Source organism: Antedon bifida, chromosome 9 (genome assembly GCF_963402885.1).
Source record: "Antedon bifida chromosome 9, ecAntBifi1.1, whole genome shotgun sequence".
Lineage (NCBI taxonomy): Eukaryota > Metazoa > Echinodermata > Crinoidea > Comatulida > Antedonidae > Antedon > Antedon bifida.
In genome coordinates, this window is record NC_136234.1 from 1,857,585 (window position 1) to 1,877,206 (window position 19,622).

General features: G+C 32.2%; 1 protein-coding gene across 2 annotated transcripts in view; it reads right to left on the reverse strand.

Annotated features, from left to right (window-relative positions):
* Window positions 1-692: 692 nt before the first annotated feature.
* LOC144851418 (3'(2'),5'-bisphosphate nucleotidase 1-like) overlaps window positions 693-19,622 on the reverse strand; it is a 29,623-nt gene continuing 10,693 nt past the window's right edge. Inside the window, exons 3-8 of one of the 2 annotated variants that reach the window (XR_013614177.1) lie at window positions 18,324-18,434; window positions 7,983-8,031; window positions 7,224-7,519; window positions 6,618-6,723; window positions 4,550-5,150; window positions 693-4,514 (exon numbers count right to left, since the gene is read on the reverse strand). Coding sequence is in view for 1 of the 2 variants with exons in the window: in XM_078708867.1 (XP_078564993.1) it covers window positions 4,999-5,150; window positions 6,618-6,723; window positions 7,224-7,519; window positions 7,983-8,031; window positions 18,324-18,434 (714 nt within the window). In the remaining variant the exon portion in view is untranslated. Of the gene's footprint in view, window positions 5,151-6,617; window positions 6,724-7,223; window positions 7,520-7,982; window positions 8,032-18,323; window positions 18,435-19,622 lie in introns of both variants that reach the window. The other variant, XM_078708867.1, reaches the window with a different exon arrangement.

Here is a 19,622-nt window from a genome sequence, read left to right on the forward strand (position 1 = left end):
GCCTATGTATTTATATGTTTAAACAATCTTGAATCTTATTATACAAAAAGCATGGTTCTCACTGCGAAGTAGCGCGACGTAAGTTAGTTGACCAATCACAAGTGATTAATTATTCGAACTGTCGTTTGTCATTGGTCAACACACTTGTGTTGTGTTTACGTCCTTGTGGAAACCAAGCTGTAGGTATTAATAATTAAGCAAAAATTCGTATTAAATATTGAACTTCATCATAGCATTTTCTATTGATCATTCGTTGAAATAAATGATTAAATGTAATACTATGATAGTATAGTCTGTTTAATTGGTTCATTTGTGTAGAAAAACAGTGACGCTGCGGCGTCACTACTGAGACATGGTATGTTTATAATCGGTTTTTTTTAATGTCTCAAATGTTTTTATATTATTTTCTCAACATGCAATATCGCTATAAATGTTGCTATCATTGAAAACAAAATACGAACAGAAATTTTTTTTCCTGATAAAGAGTTTTTCATACTGCAGGGCTCGGAGAAAACCAATGATACAAAATATTGAAACTAGACTTTAACAATAGGATACTAAAGCTAGCTCCGGCGGAGATCAAAGGGTTTATCTTGAACAGGCGAGCTTAGTGTCCTGTTGTTAAATTGCCTTGGTTATAGTAAGATGTGAAACAAGACGCCAAGATTAAAATAATAAACAAAAACAACAAGTTATTTTCCAAGACATTTTAATTCGGGATTGCAATATATTTTCTTCCATAAAATATTTTCTCTGTGGTATTTTAACAAAATACAAACTAGCGGTACTACACATTACGTAAATGCAATCATTCTACTAGTGTTAGAATAACATAATTCAGAATCTCACTTTGAAATCAACGCAATTAAACAAAACACACAATATTAATTACCCATGATACTTAAAAACTACACGAACGAGGCAGGTCAGTGACACACGCAACGAAAAGACGAAGTAGACGCGCGCGTACAAAATCTGATAATTTTTATCAACATTTGAACGCGCGCATCAAAGCGTGTCGCGCATCTTTTTTGTTGAAATGAGAAAATAAGAGGAATTACAGTACATTCATGTTGTATTAATACGAGTGTGAATGAAAACTTCAAATATTAACTATCTGTATAGAAATTGGCTAAAGGCCAGTACAGTAGTTTAATTTAAAGATCTATAATTTCAGAAGGGGGTAAAAGTATCGCTTTTAATATTACCGACGGATAGTAATCTCGCATTCAAAATCGTTTTCAGTACACCAGACCTTTAAGACATTTGTTTTCATCATCGTCAGTCATAACTATACAAAGGGATTATGTGTATTATATTAGTATTCTTATATATTATTATTATTATTCTCGTGGAGCGTATTTCGATTGAGTGTTGTAATAGGTCTGTCCATGGAGGAAATATATTTCCTCCATGGTCTGTCTATAAGCATTGGCGCGACTTATGACGTCATTATTCTCTCGCAATCGTTATTATTTATGACGTCATTATTTTCTCGCAATTAAAACAATCGTTTTGAACAATATTCATTGCAAATAGAGAGGTATAGAAAACTAGTTAAAACTCATATCAACCCCATGACGCAATGAGTTGTTTTACCACCCCTTCAGTATTACCGTCATTTTGTCAATTAAATATGAATTATGTGTTGGTCATTGAATGAAACTGACGTACGGGTTTGAAATTATTCCTTCGCTTTTAAAAACACAATTCTTTAATAATTCATAATTACTTGTCAATAAAGTAAAACCCACTGGTAATATTAACTCACACCTCGATATGACGAATGAGAATACATTAAACTGTTCACAAAACACAAGGATACGTCACGATTTGGGTGCAAACATGGACGTAACAATTTGTGTGATAACAGTGACGTAACAATTTGTGTGAAAACAGTGACGTATCAATTAATGTGAAAACAATGATGACGATTTAAAAACAAAACAGTTTTGTGTATGTATAGTGGGTGTACCATCATTAATAAGTTGCAATTAACATGACATGACAATTGTTGTTAAATTACAACATTTCGAAGGCATAACTTTTCACCATACTAATTTTCTCTGTTATATATAAACCTATATGAAAGAATACGATAATAATAATACTGTAATTTTAAAGTTCATTATACAAACGCACAGTATTAGTCTTTGAAAGGAAATGACTAAATCATCAAAACATATTGGCGATAACAATGATATAGACAGGGCTTGTTTATTGGCGATATGTCCTATGTGGTCCCGTCGTAAGAATACACAATTAAATATCTACATCATTTAGGACAGTAGTAAAATATTCATCTTTTAATATTTAATTTTTTTTTCCATTACACTTTAGATACCACAATCTAGGACAAAATGACAGAAAGACAATAAAAATTAAAAACAATTTACAAGAAAATTATAATAAAATAGTTTTCTTGAAGTTAACCAAAGTAATGATTCCGTGTGTGGATTATTGAGGCTCGATAGCCATTATTAATATTCATATTAATTAATGTACAGGACAATAATAATATTATGATGAATAAAATCATATTGCACAGCGTTCGTGCATTGTATTCTCATCATATAGAGGATTAATTAACCAGTTAAGGCAATAATTTCAACTTTAGCACAGAGATATAACGCTAGAAATAATTTTAATTCACTAGCAAACCTTTGCTAGTTGTAAAAAATCTAGGAAAATGAGCAACTTAACTAGCAAGCAAATGTTTCTGTAAATTCAACTTTTTGTCAAATAAGCCTCTGCTAGACTAAAAAGTAACTCTTTTTGCATAACTTACAACCAGAAAACATTAGCTAGATTCGACATATAGTAATTTATTACAATAAAATCTATTACCAAATTGCTTGGGTAAATTTCAATCCCTGTACTGTATACTATACGCTTTAATTCAAAATTATGGTATATCAAAATTAAAAGAAATAGAAAATGTTTCAAAAAGCTGAGATATAAATTTTTTCATGATACATATGGGATACTGTATCATGGCATTTTCCTATGATACTGGGAAATTACTGTTGTTTGTGGAGATACAGCATTGAGAATCGGATGGAATGGTATAGTACAAAAAATACTGATGATATTGGTCCGATACCAAATTTTGAAAAATTAAATGGTGCTATTTGACTTAAGCTCTGTCCACACTATAAAACTAGTTTGACAAAAAAAGTGTGATGTGACCATGGTAGTGATATGACATAATCGTGTCCACACACGACATTTTTTCATCACATACAGTTTGATATTAAGTGTAAAAAGAACTTGTTAGAAGCTTACAAATACATCAATAGTTACAATATGGACATTTGACAATTGGTGATGCAATAAATGAAACATACATTTATATTATTATTTAAATCAGATCTGATTTTAAAACCTGAAAATCATGCTGAAAGATGCATTGATACTTCTGTAACACCTTAAGTATAATCCCACCAATTTTGGAGTGGGCCTATAATCGAGGACCAGAATATGAGTCCGCATATAGCATGAAAACCTCAGCTTAGAGACCATGTCAAAATGATTCTACTGCAATAAATTATTAATTATATAGCAAGCTTTTTTTGGGGTAAAAAAGAAACAAATTAAAATCATTCATTACTGCAGTAAAAATATTTAATTACTGCAGTAACTGCTGTAGAATAATTTTGACAAGATTCATTACATATTTCACTGCCACTCAACTTTTAATGATAATATTAATTAAAATAATAAATATTTCCAAGAACAGTACTATCAAATGTATCAAAAATTCTTATAATTCAATTGCAAATGTATAAACTCATATGGTAATAAACATCATCTAATCACATATTTTTAAATTTACTTTTCTAATTTAATAAGTCTAGAAAAATGTCTAATATAATTTCATTATATTACTATCAGCCAGTACCATGACATGGAAATATTTTATGTTTAATAATCTAATATTTTAATAGATCCTTCTTATAAGTTTTAATAGAATATTATGTTTTTGACGATAAAAACAAATGTAATGATGTAAGGTAGTATGAAAGCACTAGACACCTTGTGCCCCTTTTACATGGCATATATCCGGGTGTACACCATGTTCTCTTTTCACATGGCATATGCCCGGGTGTGTGTAAACCCCAGAGTTTGTTTTGCTATGTAAAAGGAGTAGAGTGTATGTTTCATTTAACATAATTTTATTAATATAACAAATGAATAATCCTAAAAAGTCTTTCTTTAATTAAAGAACTCTCAAATTGTCACTATATTAGAACCCCTATTAAGGGGACACCCAACAAAGTCTTTGTAATAGGGGTTGGATGTAGTGTTAAAACATTGTTCCTTGTTCGTGTCATGGAAAATGTGTAGAGGTGTGCTACTGCATCTCTATGTATCTTACCCTAATTTGTAAATCAAGGTAAAATTAAAGAGTTTTGGGACAAATTTGTCTCCAATTTAAGACAAAAATGTAATAAAGTTTTTTATACAACATTTTGATAAACGTTTCTTACTAGTTGATGAGTGTTTGAAAAGCCCTTCAATAAAACATGTATATTCTGAGATATCCTACTATTCTGAGATATCCTAATATTCTGAGATATCCTAAACCTAGAGGGACGCTACACAGTGAGCTCTCCCGAAACTGGGCAAGCTTGGGCTGGCCCATATTTTTCAAAATAACAGTAAGAGTATAGTGGATGAATTTGGGAATTTTTAATCAAAGTGAAATTTATCAGGATTATCTTGTTTCTAGTTTTCCATTTTGGAAGAGTTCAATGTAATTTGTGTTCTTTAATTGAAGGGAGCCCTCAATCATCCAAATAACTACAAAGTGACATTCTAAACATTATCATTTTGAAAACTCATTAACAATGTTCTTATCGTTCATCAATTAATATTAATCAAACTTGGTTCTAAAATTCAGCTTTCTCCAGTCATCTGCAACATGTCAAAACCATCCAAATTATCGTGGAATAGTTTTAGTGAGCACCAAAGGTCGTTACCCTCCACCCTTTATAATCACTGAGATGGAAGAACATCTTTAATAGACTGGGGCACTCGTTCTATGTAGAAGTCATGTTTTCGATATGCTGCCACCACTCCGCCAGTGTTCATGTGTTTTATATCTTTGTCATATCTATAGACGTTTCCATGTACATCCGTTAGTTTTCCTGTAATAAAAGAATAAATCTTTTAATTCTTTCATTTATTTTATTTTCAATATTAATTATCATAAGATGTAGAAAGTAGTACACATTGCAATTCATATCAATTCAATTGAGCTTGAGTATTACGTAAAATGTATCAAAGACGTCACATACTCTGAATCTGGCTAATCATATTGTTCGTACTTATAATCAAAGTAAGAGATTGTCATAGTATCGCAACGACGTCACGCTTTACAAGCCAGTAAGTATCTTTCTATGACCTTTAACCTTTGACCAAGTGATGCAATTAGTAACAGACTTTTAACGAGTTCAACTAAATAATGAATGATCAGAGAACTTATAGTATGTCGCGCATTGTAACCAATCGCTGAAGACATCCCACATACGAAGTATGACATCACAGCCTTAATCCCCCGTCCTATCTTTATCACTAACTTGTGAAGGCAGTGTAACGTTTCCCGATATTTCAATCAATCTTTTATCTTTTTTCAAGAACATAACACATTGAGAAAGTTCCACAGGGAATTTTATAGCAACATTTTAAAGTATTCTTATCATTAATTGATTGTATTCAATTTAAAACAATTTATTTCAGAAGCTTGTAGATATTTACCAAATATGGATATTGACCAAATATGGACATATAAACATCTTTTACATCAGAACATCTGTTTTTTTTGTGTGAATTTAAAATTGAAAGTCACATTTACAATGAAATATAGTTTTGACAATTGTCATAGTAAAATATCATAAAATAAAGTATAAATTGTAAATACTGCAAGTAGATTGTCATCTTAATCTAAATGACATTTTAAGAACTTGAAAACATATGGAGTGGATTTAAGTTGTGTAGTAATTTTCACACTAAACCTAGTGTGTAATGACTCTTAAAGTGTAATCAAGTATTTCAGATATTGCCAATACAAGATAAATGTATTAGAATGTGCTATTCTAAACCAGTTATAACACAAACAGAAATTAAATACATTTGAATTTCTTAATGGTTTTGAATTCTATTGTCTGTTGAAAGAAAATAAAGAATTTCTAAGATAATAATAAGTGAAAGCAAGTTTATCTGACCTGTTTTAAACTTAAATAAATTTCAATGTAGTTTAAATTTAAAAAAAACAATACTGAACCTGCGGTTATAGACCCCACCAGGGGTATAATAATAATTCATACATTAATTAATTAAATAATTAAAAAGAATACAACAATCAATGCATCTTAATTGTTTTTTCCTCTAATTTTGAATCTGTTTTTGTAGGATAGGATAGTCAGACTTTTAAGTCTTAAAAGTGCTGGGGAACGGAGTGGAAAATGTTTCCTCTGCTTCATATTTTGGTTATTTTAAAGATATTCCATGAACCTTTTTTCCTGGGTGTATAAAATACTTTAAAATGTTTATGTGCTATAAAAGACAAAATTAGTATTAAGGGGACACTTAAGGGTTGTTTATATTTTTCTTACCTCCAACAGCTTGAAGTAGAGCCTCTGGTGCACAGGTATCCCATTTCTTACAACCCATACTAGCAAATATGTAGGCACTTACACGTCCTTCTAACACAAGCAGTACCTATAAGAAAAAATGCAAGTATATGTTGATCTTTCATTTAGAATTAAAGAGAAATATGTGACTAGGCCAAGAATTGTACCCAGAAGGCTAGGATTAAAGCAAACACGTCAAATATGTGACACTAGAAAGTGTGAATAGATTGTCACAAAACTTCTTGATTTGTCACAAGAGTTCCAAATTTTGTTCCAAATTTTGTGATTTGTCACAAAAATTCTGAATATCCTAATTTGTCATAATGGTTCCAAATTTGTCACAAAGGTTCCAAATTTCCTGAGTAATTAGTTACAAAGGTTCAAAATTTCTTGATTTGTCACAAAGGTTCCAAATTTCCGGATTTGTCAGAAAGGTTCCAAATTTCCGGATTTGTCAGAAAGGTTCCAAATTTCCGGATTTGTCAGAAAGGTTCCAAATTTCCTGATTTATCACAAAGGTCCCAAATTTCCTGATTTGTCACAAAGGTTCCAAATTTCCTAAATGTTCTTAGTGTTTACTGTACTAACCTTATGGCCTGCACCACCAACTCGTAGAACCTCATCAGGTTCCATCGCTGCTAGGGTTTCTTGTACCGCTTCTGTACCATGTGATCTTGTGGTCGTTAAGATCCTTTTACCTTGTGTTTGGTCTTTGTGTTCAAAACCAAATGCACCTAAACCAACAACACCCCACATCGTTCGGCCAACGTACAATTGGGTTTCTGTATCAAACTTGTAAAATGGTTGGTGAATCACGCCCCCTACTGGCTTGCCGTTCACAGCAACACCAATCAATACTGTGACATGGTCCAAGTATTTTGTACCTGTGTGGTGGAAAAAATAATTTTATTTGGTAAATGTACAGGATAATGTAAAGGATACAAGTCAAGAACATAATTATAATTCCATGTTATTACAAGGGGTGCTTTATCAGGGGGTGCTTTATCAAGGGGTGCTTTATCAAGGGGTGCGTTATCTAGGGGTGTTTATTACAAGGGGTGTTTATTACAAGGGGTGTTTATTACAAGAGGTGTTTATTACAAGGGGTGTTTATTACAAGGGGTGCTTTATCAAGGGATGCTTTATCAAGGGGTGTTTATTACAAGAGGTGTTTATTACAAGGGGTGCTTTATCAAGGGGTGTTTATTACAAGGGGTGTTTATTACAAGGGGTGCTTTATCAAGGGGCATTTATTACAAGGGGTGCTTTATCAAGGGATGTTTATTACAAGGGGTGCTTTATTACAAGGGATGCTTTATGAAGCAAATACAGTAAAAAGTCCTAAACCTTCAGTAAATTCCTTGGTACCATCCAGAGGGTCGACCCATATAACAACCTGAGAAAAAAAAAATACATCAAAAATAATGTTTAAAATAACATTACAGATCATTTTCCATCAAAATGTTTTCAAATTTAGGGATAGTTAATAATAATGTCATCAGCGTGGTATTCCAATTATTCTAAATATAAACAGATAAAAGAAATAACAAATACTTTGTATCATTGTCCATCTTTTCAGGAACAAATATACATCAATAACGGTACTTGATATTATAGATAAACAAATAATTTAAAGCATTAATTTTTTAATTAATTCATGACATCAATGTACAATCTTTTGATTATTTTGTTTATCACAGATGTTATTTCTCAAGTAATGATGTCAGAGGGTTTTTACAAAAACAAAACGAAATTGTCGTAAACAACATGACGACGATAAGCATACTGCTAATAACAAACGCGATTAATTCGCAAATTAACAATCTTCATAAAAAATGTCTCAAACTTGTCAAGTTGTTTCGAAAAACATTATCAACAAACAAGAAAATTAAAATAAATCATTTTGCAATTAGATACGTGATGTCATACGGTAGATAACTTATCAATGAATGTTCTATTTTTATGTTATTATGTCTCGTGAACTTTATGACCTTTTAAGGTGTCAAGGTTAGTATTGTACAAACTACAAAAAATGGTACAAACATTTTATTGAAAATAGTTCATAATTCAACGTTCTAACTTTTATTTTTTATTAGGTGATCATTTAGAATAAAATGATCACCTATTGTTATTGTATAAAATCTTTATTGTTTTTTTCTTTCTTTTTATTGTTTCTGTACACTATTTTGTGTAACAATTATCTCAAAAAGTTTGATGTCAATGATTACAAAAATTTCAGAATATCTTTCAAATAATATAACTTAATCCTAATAAGCTTTCCAGCGTGATCACTCATCCGTGACGACATTTATACGCCATTTTGCGAAATCACATTATCAATCATATCTCCATAATTCATTATCACATATTAATGAAATTCACTACACGTAAACTTCAGATCAAGGGTAAAAATATTAGCAAATAAAAACGCACGCGCACGTAGGTTCATGCGCGTGATATCGCGCGTTAAAAATTTAAAACGCTCAAAATTAAGTTTTGATCAATTTAGAGCATGAATTAGGCCATTTGCGTGTTTTAAAAAATTACTGCGCAAAAATGCGTTTTTGCGCGCGCGATACTTAAAAAGCGTAAAAAATATAAATTTTTTTTACAAATCTCATTCTACTCACCATCCTTAGTACATTCACCAAATATGAGTCAGTTTCGACTTAAAATAACGCTATACGAGCACGTTAAAAATGACAAAATGCGCACATTAATTTTACAAAAGTTCTGAAAATGGTGAAAAATAGGTCTTTTTTAAAATGAAAATAATTCTTCAGAATGCAAGATGACCCCCGATTTTTTTAACTTATTCTGGAAGCCATTGAGTTGTAGATATGAATTCATGTACACATTTTACGTACAAAATGTTTTGACGTCATCAAATGGCCACTTGAATTTAAAAATTAGGATTTGTTATCTTTTTGTGTAGATTATCACATTCAACAGAGCGCATCTTGGTTATGTGTGCTCGAATTTCGCACAACTTTCAGTATGTGCTTGCTTAATTAATTATCTTTATCATGAGTTGACACTATCTTCATTTTAATGACGTCATCACGCGTAAAAACTTGAAAAACGTAGGCCGTGTAATTTCACCTTCGCAGTAAATTTGAATATCTTACAGCTCTTCAGAATTGAAGGTTACCTTGATGATTATAATTTATTATGAAAGCTGATGAAATGTAGATATTAATTCATATAAAAATTAAGCCTATCGGATGTTGTAACGTTAACATATGGCCAGTTGAAGTGAAAAAGTAGTTTTTTCATATTTTTCGTCAAAGTTATACACAATTCAAAGAGCGCGCACAGCGCTTCTACGTGCCAAATTTTTTTCCAAATCTTATATTTTTTTGCTCAATTAATTATCTTTCGAAATCGTCATCTTAAAGTTTAGTTTGATAACGTCATCATGCCAAAAAATTAGAACATGTGTGTCCCGTAATTTCACCTATGCTACACTGTATATAGATATACAGTATATACTGTACATATTGTATATGGCATATAGGCACAACTCAGCACTATAAGCATATAATAGGATGGCATACATCAACATTTTCCGATCGTATGTTAACGTACGTGCATGTTTAAAAAAAATTTATTTCAGTAAAATAATAAAAATGATCACCTATAATTCGTCAAAGTGACGAATTAAATTCTAGTTATTTTTAGATTTGTACTTTTTGCTATTGGGTTCCAGTTGACTAATATCTTATTTATGAATTCATCAGGTAAATCTTTTTTTTTTTTTTGATTTGTACTTTTTGCTATTGGGTTCCAGTTGACTAATATCTTCTTTATGAATTTTTCAGGTAAATCTATTTTTTTTAAATCCATTTTAAACACATTTGGTCTTGGTTTTTTATTTCAGTTTTATTTTTATTATTATTATTATTATTACATAAAGGCGGCAATCAAGACAAGATACAATTTCAAATTAACTACGAACAAACACTCAATTCGATACAGCATTTAAACTGCAACGTTTATTAATAGCAATTCAATTTGGAGGCGTGCCATACGATATTTATGATTTCCTATCAAGATCAAATCAAATGATGTTAGATTAGGTTAAAAATACTGTAAACCCTCAAATAACGTCAACCCTTTAGTCGTAACCATTAAAAGGCGATCAAGGTATTTTTAACTTAAAAGCACCCTGGATACGAAAATAAACGATCTAAATTTAGATTTGTATTACGTATGAGAGCATCAATCAAGATAAACTACGAGTCGTTGACGGACACTAAAAGCATTGTTTTAGGTTCTGTGTTGTTACAAATCAGCAAAATAATAAAAACAAACATCTACATTACTCATCATTTCTAAAAATGTTTAAATTCGATAGTATCTTCTTTTGAAAAAACAAGTCTTCATTTGGTTTGTGGTTGAAATTAGTAATGATACTGCTTTTTACTTTTTACTAAGAGGTCTACCACCAAATTGTACCAGAAACCAGATATATGTAATTTATTATATATTAATTATGTATGTCTCAATCACACTGACAGTACTTAGACTAGAGCCTTATTAAGAATAGGGATGTCACAAAGTATTAAGAAACATATTTTAAAAATCGAAATAATCAAAAATATTTTAAATGTTGTTATAAATACTAGTAAATGTGCACTGATAAAGGGCTAGTGTTGCCCGAAAGCTCTGCTAATTTTTCTGGCTGTTTTACTTTATCGTTTTGATTTAGCTTTTCGCTTTTTTTTTTGTATCTCTATTGAGATCCAGCCACTGATACCCACAGCATTGTTATTTTTTCAGTAATTTGCCTTTGGATTAATAAAAGACAATAATTTTACTGGATACCAATGTTTGGATTATAAAAGGAAAGTTGAGAATGTTTCAACGTTAATTGTTTCTGATTTTAACACTGAAAATAGATTAGTGATTAACAAACTACTAATCTTAGTGTAATGGGTTCCTGGCTATGTCATACTGTAGAAACATAACATGTGTATGGCATGGCAAAGTGGCATTTATCATAAGAAAATCATGGTTTTTAAAAGGAATCTGTAATTTGGTAACTACAACAGACAGTACTCTGTTGCATGTGATAAAAATAAAATGAATATAAACTGAATAATGTTTATTATACTGTAGTAGGAGACAATACAAATATTTATATTAAAGGACTTTGAACATTTAAGTAAACATAGAACTGATAATAATGCTGTTTAAAGTTTGTTTAAGTAATGCAATGTCATACAGTATAGACAATTGTACAAATATGCATGGTATAGTAGAAGTAAAATGCTAATCTTGGTGTTGAAACTGTGACCGTATCACCAATGGCAATTTTACACTATTAGTATTACTTTGATTTAACATGATGTAGCTAAAAATAAAGTAAAAAATTATTTTTATGGTGTACAGATCGAGAAATAAGCATAGGTACTAATGTAATGTACTATTGTATTGTATGTTAACTAGTATTTATTTTTTATTTAAATACAATATTTAACAAGGGTGGTCCATCCAGCCAAAGTTGAACATTATGGACTCTCAGAAATGTGTTCCTATGGTTTATAATAAATGCTTTTGCACGAATATTTAAACATCAAAATACCACTACTATAAAATACAAAATTGATGTTTATTTACAGTAATACTATCAATTCTGGTTTGCTTTCCCCTTTTTTCTAAGAATTTATCATACCCTACTGACTTCTATCAATACATGCCAACAAATTCAATACATTTGATTTTGAACCTTTCAAAAATATAATTGTCTTTTATTGATTTGTTATGCATTACTGTTATGTTAGTTTAGTTTAACAGTAGTTGGGTTCATATCGAACTTAGGGCGAGATAAGTACTGATCTAGTTAAATTTTACGAGAGCGGTAATTCGATTAAATTCATTAAATTGCGTTCGACGGCTCATGTTAGGGCGAGATAACTTAAGCATCACGTGCTCGCGACCCCGCCGACACAAACAGGAAGTACAGTTTTCCTTGTGTATTTCCGCACGCTACCACCGTCTTCTTCTTTCTTTCTCGAGTACTGCTTAACGATCCGTCGACACAATGCTTCCTCAATTATTATTATTATCGGGGTTTTTACCTATATTTTTACAAATGGTTAATGACGACACTGAACTAGATGAAAGTACTGCTTTGCTGCTGTTTGCGTTAGTTGAGTTCGTTTCTAGCTGCATGGAATCCCAGCGAATGATGCGACAACAACGACGGCTCAGATACCTACGATATGCCGAGGAACAGCGCGAACTTGGGGAGATCATGTTTCTTTTACATACAAGCCTAGATGTAACAACGGTTAGAAGGCAACTTTGGCGAAAGAAAAAAAGTGTGCATTGGTGGCAAACAATAGTACCTTTGTATTCTGATCAAGATTTTATCAACAATTTCAGGTAGGCCTAATAAAGCTATGACAAGTATTACTATTGATGTCTCTGTCTGCCTACAGTTACACTAACCGGATTAGGTAGGAGTACTAGGCCTACTACTACCTAGGCTAGGCCTACTCTCTCTAGGCCCTAGTTTATATTAACTAGCTAGGCCAACACTACGCCTACCTAAATAGGAGTGGGAGAGAATAATTTGAATTCAGTTAAATTAAGTAAGGGTTTAAAAGAAAGAAACGCACTGAAACATTTCATTCAACTGAATAATTATTAATATGAAATATAACTTTGCGTTTACAGGTTAAACAAGGAAACCTTCAAGTATGTCGTTGAGGAACTAAGGCCATATATTGAGAAATCTAGTAACAACAATGGTCCCACATTCTCTGCAGAATGGAGAGTTGCCATGACACTTTACAGATTATCATCGGGTATACCGTTCAATCAAACTGCTAACCAATTTGGATGTGCCAAATCAACCGCTTGTACAGTATATCACGAAGTATGTGAAGCAATTGAAAGTGTTTTAATGCCAAAATTTATAGTTTTTCCAACTGGACAAGAACTTCAGGTAATTTACAGAGGAAGAACATATTATTAATTAAGACTATAATTTTTTTTTAGCAAAAAGCTGTTTTTCATGGATTATTTTGTCTACAATAAATTTGTTTTTATGAACGGATTTCATTCTAATGTAAATTTAGGTACTTGATTGAGATTTATTAGAGTTCAATGTCCATTCCATTTTTTTTTTTAACCACTAATTGTAACATGCTTTGCTATTGAAAATAAACAAAATAAGTAAAGAAAATGAATTTCATTTTATTTAAGTGTTTTAGTTATTTATACCATTTTAAAACATGCAATAACATAATATGATTATTGATTGTTTTCACTGTACATATTATTGGGGTTTTTTTCTTTGCTTTTCAGAAAAACATAGAGAAATTTAAAATGAAAGGAGGTTTCCCCCAGGTTGTTGGTGCAATCGATGGGACACACATTGCTATAATTGCACCACGAGAACAGGCGCAAGATTATTACAACCGCAAAGAATACTACAGCATTGTTCTTCAGGGTGTTGTTGATGCCAATGGCCTATTTATTGACACCTTTTGCGGCATGCCCGGTAGCGTGAATGATGCAAGAGTATTCAGCATTTCAAATTTTGGCGAATCGTTGAAGACCGGTAACCTCTTTCAACCAAATATTGAAGAGGATGTTAACGGTGTACAAGTTCCACCATTAATTTTAGGGGATGGGGCATACCCATTATTAAATAATTTAATGCGGCCTTTTCCGAATCGTTTAAACAAACAAAGGGAACAGTCTCGTTTTAATTATAAACTTTCTCAATGTAGGGTGGTTGTTGAACATGCATTTGGGCGTTTAAAGGGTCGATGGCGAATACTATTAAAAAGGAACGAGCATGAGACGCAAAAACTTCGTCCAGTTGTACAAGCCTGCTGTACACTTCACAATATTTGTACAAGCAATGGAGTTCCCTACCAACATGCTTGGACAGATGACGAGGTGAATGCCAGTTTGTCCTGCCAACCTGCTAGGGTCAACCAAATTGTGGAAGGTCCAAGAGCAGAGCAAATCCGAAGTGCTATCATTGCCGAATTAATGAAAGTTGATTAATATTTTGGGTATCATACACTAGCAAATAAATTTTTGTTATTTATAGAAAATCTGTTTGTTTTTTTGCGTTTTTTTTAAACATGGTATGTAGCAAACTACTATTTATACTGGAAAACAGCCGTCTTAATTCTTCTTAGACTTGCAAAACAAACACCAGTAGATGTATATAATTATATATCCAACAATTTTCAATTCCAGAACTGAATTAATCACAAGTTAAATAGATATAAAACTTTATTGAATAAAAAACATGCACTAAATAAATACAGTATTAACACACAAATACAATACAAGTATAAGTATGAAAAAAACACAGCACAGAAGATATTGCTCTATCGGTTTGAGTTGATATATTTGTACATTTTGTATTAGTAAAAAAAAGGTTAGTTTCTATATGGTAGTATTTATTTACAACATGTAGTTAACGATCAAACACTATTTTATGTACAAAGTTAAAGTTTAGAATTGATGCCACTGTTGACTTTCCTTGTATTGTTGAAATCTAGGATCAGACTGACCAAACTTCTGTTGATTTTGCATTGGCTGATTTTGCATTGGCTGATGTTGCATTGGCTGATTTTGCATCGGCTGATTTTGCATCGGCTGATGTTGCATTGGCTGATGTTGCACCGGCTGATGTTGCATCGGCTGATGTTGTATTGCTTGACTAAACAATGCCAAAAATTGCCTTTGGAAATTTTCGTTTTGTTTGCGCTCTTCCTTTCGATCTTCTCTTTGTTTTTCGATAGCCGACACCACTTTGTCTATCTTCTTGTCCATATTTTCTTGCACTTGTTTCATTTCCACTTCTTGCCTTTCATCTATTGTCTTCCACCTCTTAAAGTTGTACTCTTGAAGCTCTTTCAAATTTTTTGTCACTGCATCAACAGTCCTGTCTTTTTTGCTTCTTGATTTTGATGTATCATCATCATCTACAATATAAACAATAACATTAGCTAATTATTATTATGAATAATTAATATTCAAATGGTTTTGTCATGGATTACATTTCATTTTTAAAATTTATTGAAGCACACATGGCAAGACTTACTTGAAGGTCTACGTCGTCTGGTTGTTTGAGCAGTCGGCCTTTCCCGATGTGATAAAGGGGTCTCGACAGGAAGTTGTGCGGGAGGGCTGGGACTTAAAGATGATGCAGTTGATGAAGCTGCCGACTTAGGAGTCGCTGTGTTAAAACAAAAGTTTGATTTGCCATGAAAATTATACTATGATTTATAACAGTATGTTGCATGAGCTTGCCAGAAGCAATTTCGCTAAAAATCATGAATTCAATAAATAAAATGTAACTTACAAATTGGCCGAAATTGTCGCACTGACTGCTTTGCCTCAGATGCTAAATCAGTTGAAGTGGCAGTGCTGCTTGTTGAAGCCACATCTGACAGCAGTTTTCTTGTAGCAGTCAGTTCGCAGTCGTCATATTCATCCTCCCATCCTATGGAAGATTTAATTTTATCAAATATTAAAAATTATCACTAGTAAATCATGATTATTCAGCTGAAATATCATTTAATATATGAATTCTTATTTTCACAATGTTTCATTATTATTTGCATTTCTCTTTATACAAAGAGAAAAAAGTTAAAATTTACCCCATATTTTTCTTTTCTTAGGTGGTACTTGAAATGAGTTACAAAATACATTCTCCAACTCATCGTCATCACAATCATCTTGCCACAGAGCTACTAAAATAAGAATTAAATAGATTTAATATAACACCATTTTTTTAACAACTTACAAATTGCATTTGTAATACTGTATATATCTTTTGAAAACTTACTTTCAGCTTTTTCTACACAGTTCTTGCATGTTACTGCTGAGCCGAATCCTTCCTCTGATCCTTGTTCTCCAAGGCATGGCTCTATAACATGTGTGGGTTTGTGGCATACCTTGCAAGTATGACTCCCACACTCATTTTTGCACACCACACAAATTGGAAAACCTATTAAATTAAACAAAGAAAAATATATACTATGTATATTATATAGGCCTACCTATTTGATATTTAGGGCTGCAAATAATAACGAGGGTTACATATATATATACAAAATCAATAATATTATCAATCAAATATACATAAAGTAAATAACAAAATTAGTTATAAAGGAAAATTGTGTTTTTTAGTATAGTATCATTGTTAATAATTATTGAAAGATAAGTACGTTAGGCCTAGAGTGTAGTAGTTAGCATAGTATAAATAGAAATTTACCTTCATCTTCATCAGGTCTGAACCTATCTGAACTACTACTTGTAGGTCTATTCCTAGAGGTGCTGCTAGTAGTAGACGCCGAGGACCGTGAACGTGGTGGTACGGAAGACTGGCCCAACATTCCAGGAGGCGGATTTACTGAATGTTTTCCTCCGAGAATTTCGTTTAGTGAGTGGTAATGAGGGCACGCAGACTTGGGATCGTCCCTTGCCACATTGCTTGCCCCCTTCCCCGTACCTCTGATAAAAATATCCCGGACAGATTTATGCTCTGACCGGAGATTCTTCAATTTTGTAATTACAATCGCCGCAGTAACATCATGGCCTAAGTCCCGCATCCGTTCGGCCATTTTCTCGTAGACGGCCGCCTTTTGTCGGAACAGCTTGTCCTCGGTTTTTTCATTGAAATCTGGCTCTCTCCAGATATCTATGAGGTCCAACTCTTGCGTGTACGTCCAGCAAAATCTCTTTTTTGTCTTCGCTTTTACTTTTTCGGACATGATGAATGCAGTACGTAATAGAAATAAGTTTAAAATAATACAGTAGTAATAATATGACAGATCGTCGCTCTCGGTTAACATGTGGTTCAGAAATAAAGCGCTAATTATTTTGTTGATGTTTATATGTCAAAGGTGAAATTTGCTTTAATCTGATTGGTGTATTGGTGACCTCCAATTCAGAATGCCCCATGCTGTGTTAATTACCTTAATCGTTTTCTAGCTTTACCAGTGGATTTACTATTCCGTCGAGGAGATGGCCTTGACTGGCCGTTGTCGAGGAAATTCCTTCATCTCGCCCTAATAATTCGTTCACATCGAAGTTATGGCGACATCATCTCGTTAATCTAGTAAATTTATCTCGCCCTAAGTTCGATATGAACGGGCCTAGTATGTACGTGATACAGTACAAGATGATAGAGTATTCGTGGTTATACTTTTCTAGGAACTCACGATACTCGGCAATGAACGAACCCGCAAACATTTCAATACATTTAAAAATAAAACAACATCAGCTGCTCATCTTTTGTTCAATCTAGATACTGTAGCGTGTTTGTGCTTACACGTTTAAAAATAATTAGGGTGGAATTTCAGGAATTGGCATGATGCTTAAGACATTTTTTTTAAACATTTGAGGGGAGATGTAAGACAATATTATCTTCTCACCTCTTGTTGAATACAAATTTAATCAATTATCTGGGGTGAAACTCTTACTTGGAAATGAAGAGGCTACTGTGTGAAGACTCCATTAGACAATGGCTGTCAATTACACCTCAAATATATAGAAATTTGAACAATTATATGTCAGTATTGTGTTTTATATTCTCTGTGTTAACCATCATTACATAGTTTCAAAGAATCCTGTTAGATATAAACGGAAATATCTCTCGATTTAAAATAAAGAGCTAATCCCTAGAAAATTTGAAGAGAATCTTACGTCTTCCATTTTGACATCTTTCAACGCCTCAGGGCAAACAGATTTGTCAACCTCTTCCGAGAAACCGTTTTCTATAAGATTTTCATCTATCTGTTCTTCTTTAGGTAACTCCTAAAAGATAAAAGATGACATTTAGAAAGAGAGATCAATTTGTAACGGTTCCACATTGCAGACGACAGACTCAAAAGGTTTTTATTCTATTTCCATCTTATTATTTTTATTGTTGTTAGCCAAGTTTTTAAACCATTTAGTTTTTATTGCAATTATTTAATTAACAGTTAGTAAAGTACAGTATATTAATATGTATGGGTTTAGTCCGTATTGTACAGTACCCGATATCTGATGGTTGTATCTCACTCAGCTAACATAATTTTAATAGTAGTTATTACATTATATTTGCTTCCTTAAAATATGCCATTTTTTGTCGTAGTTTTGTTTGTTGGTACAATACCACCTTTTGTACTTGTTCAGTACAGACACTATCAACAGGATCAAAAATATTGCTAATCACCCATGTGGATAGAAGAGGTCAAACCCATCCTTATCGTTATAATACATGACCTTTAGCCCAAATTTAAAGCTATTGAAAACCCGAAAGGACTACCAGTATCTATATTTACTTTTCGTGTCATCAAAATTTCTATTCAATAGCTATAAAAGCAAGTCATTATTGAGCAATATCACTAAATCATGTAAAATATATGACAGAAAAAAAACCAAACTGTAGTTAGCTACGAAAATTGATTACAATAAGCTTGTTTCACAATTATGTTAAAGTAGATAGTTATGATTCTAAATTTTATCCACCAATGGAACTTTGGCCGACTACTATAGATTATTCGTATCTGGCTGCAGCGGCGTATAATCCTAGTGTAAGTACAGTAATGTACTAATTATCTTTATTGGAATAGAACAAATACTAAAGCACAAAAAATACTACTTTAATGCACAGTTCTCAGAAACTTTGTGAAGTTTTTAAATGACAAATAGAAATAGTTTTTCTCGCGGATACAATTACCCACAGTCATGGACAGTCCTATGTAAAGATTCTGAAGCTAGAAAACATAACACTTTCGCCTACTTTTCTAAGACTTTGATTTTAAGTGGCAAGAAATGCTTGTAATTGGTAGGATTTAGCTTAAGACCATGAGATTGCAAGGCAATCTTTTCATCTAATTTTCCTGTCACCAGGCATTTAGGTTTTTATCAGGAAAGATTTGTTTGTGGTAAAACTCAATGACAGAAAATAACACTTGTATCAAATGAAATGTCTTTACTTTAAATGATTTAAACTGTACA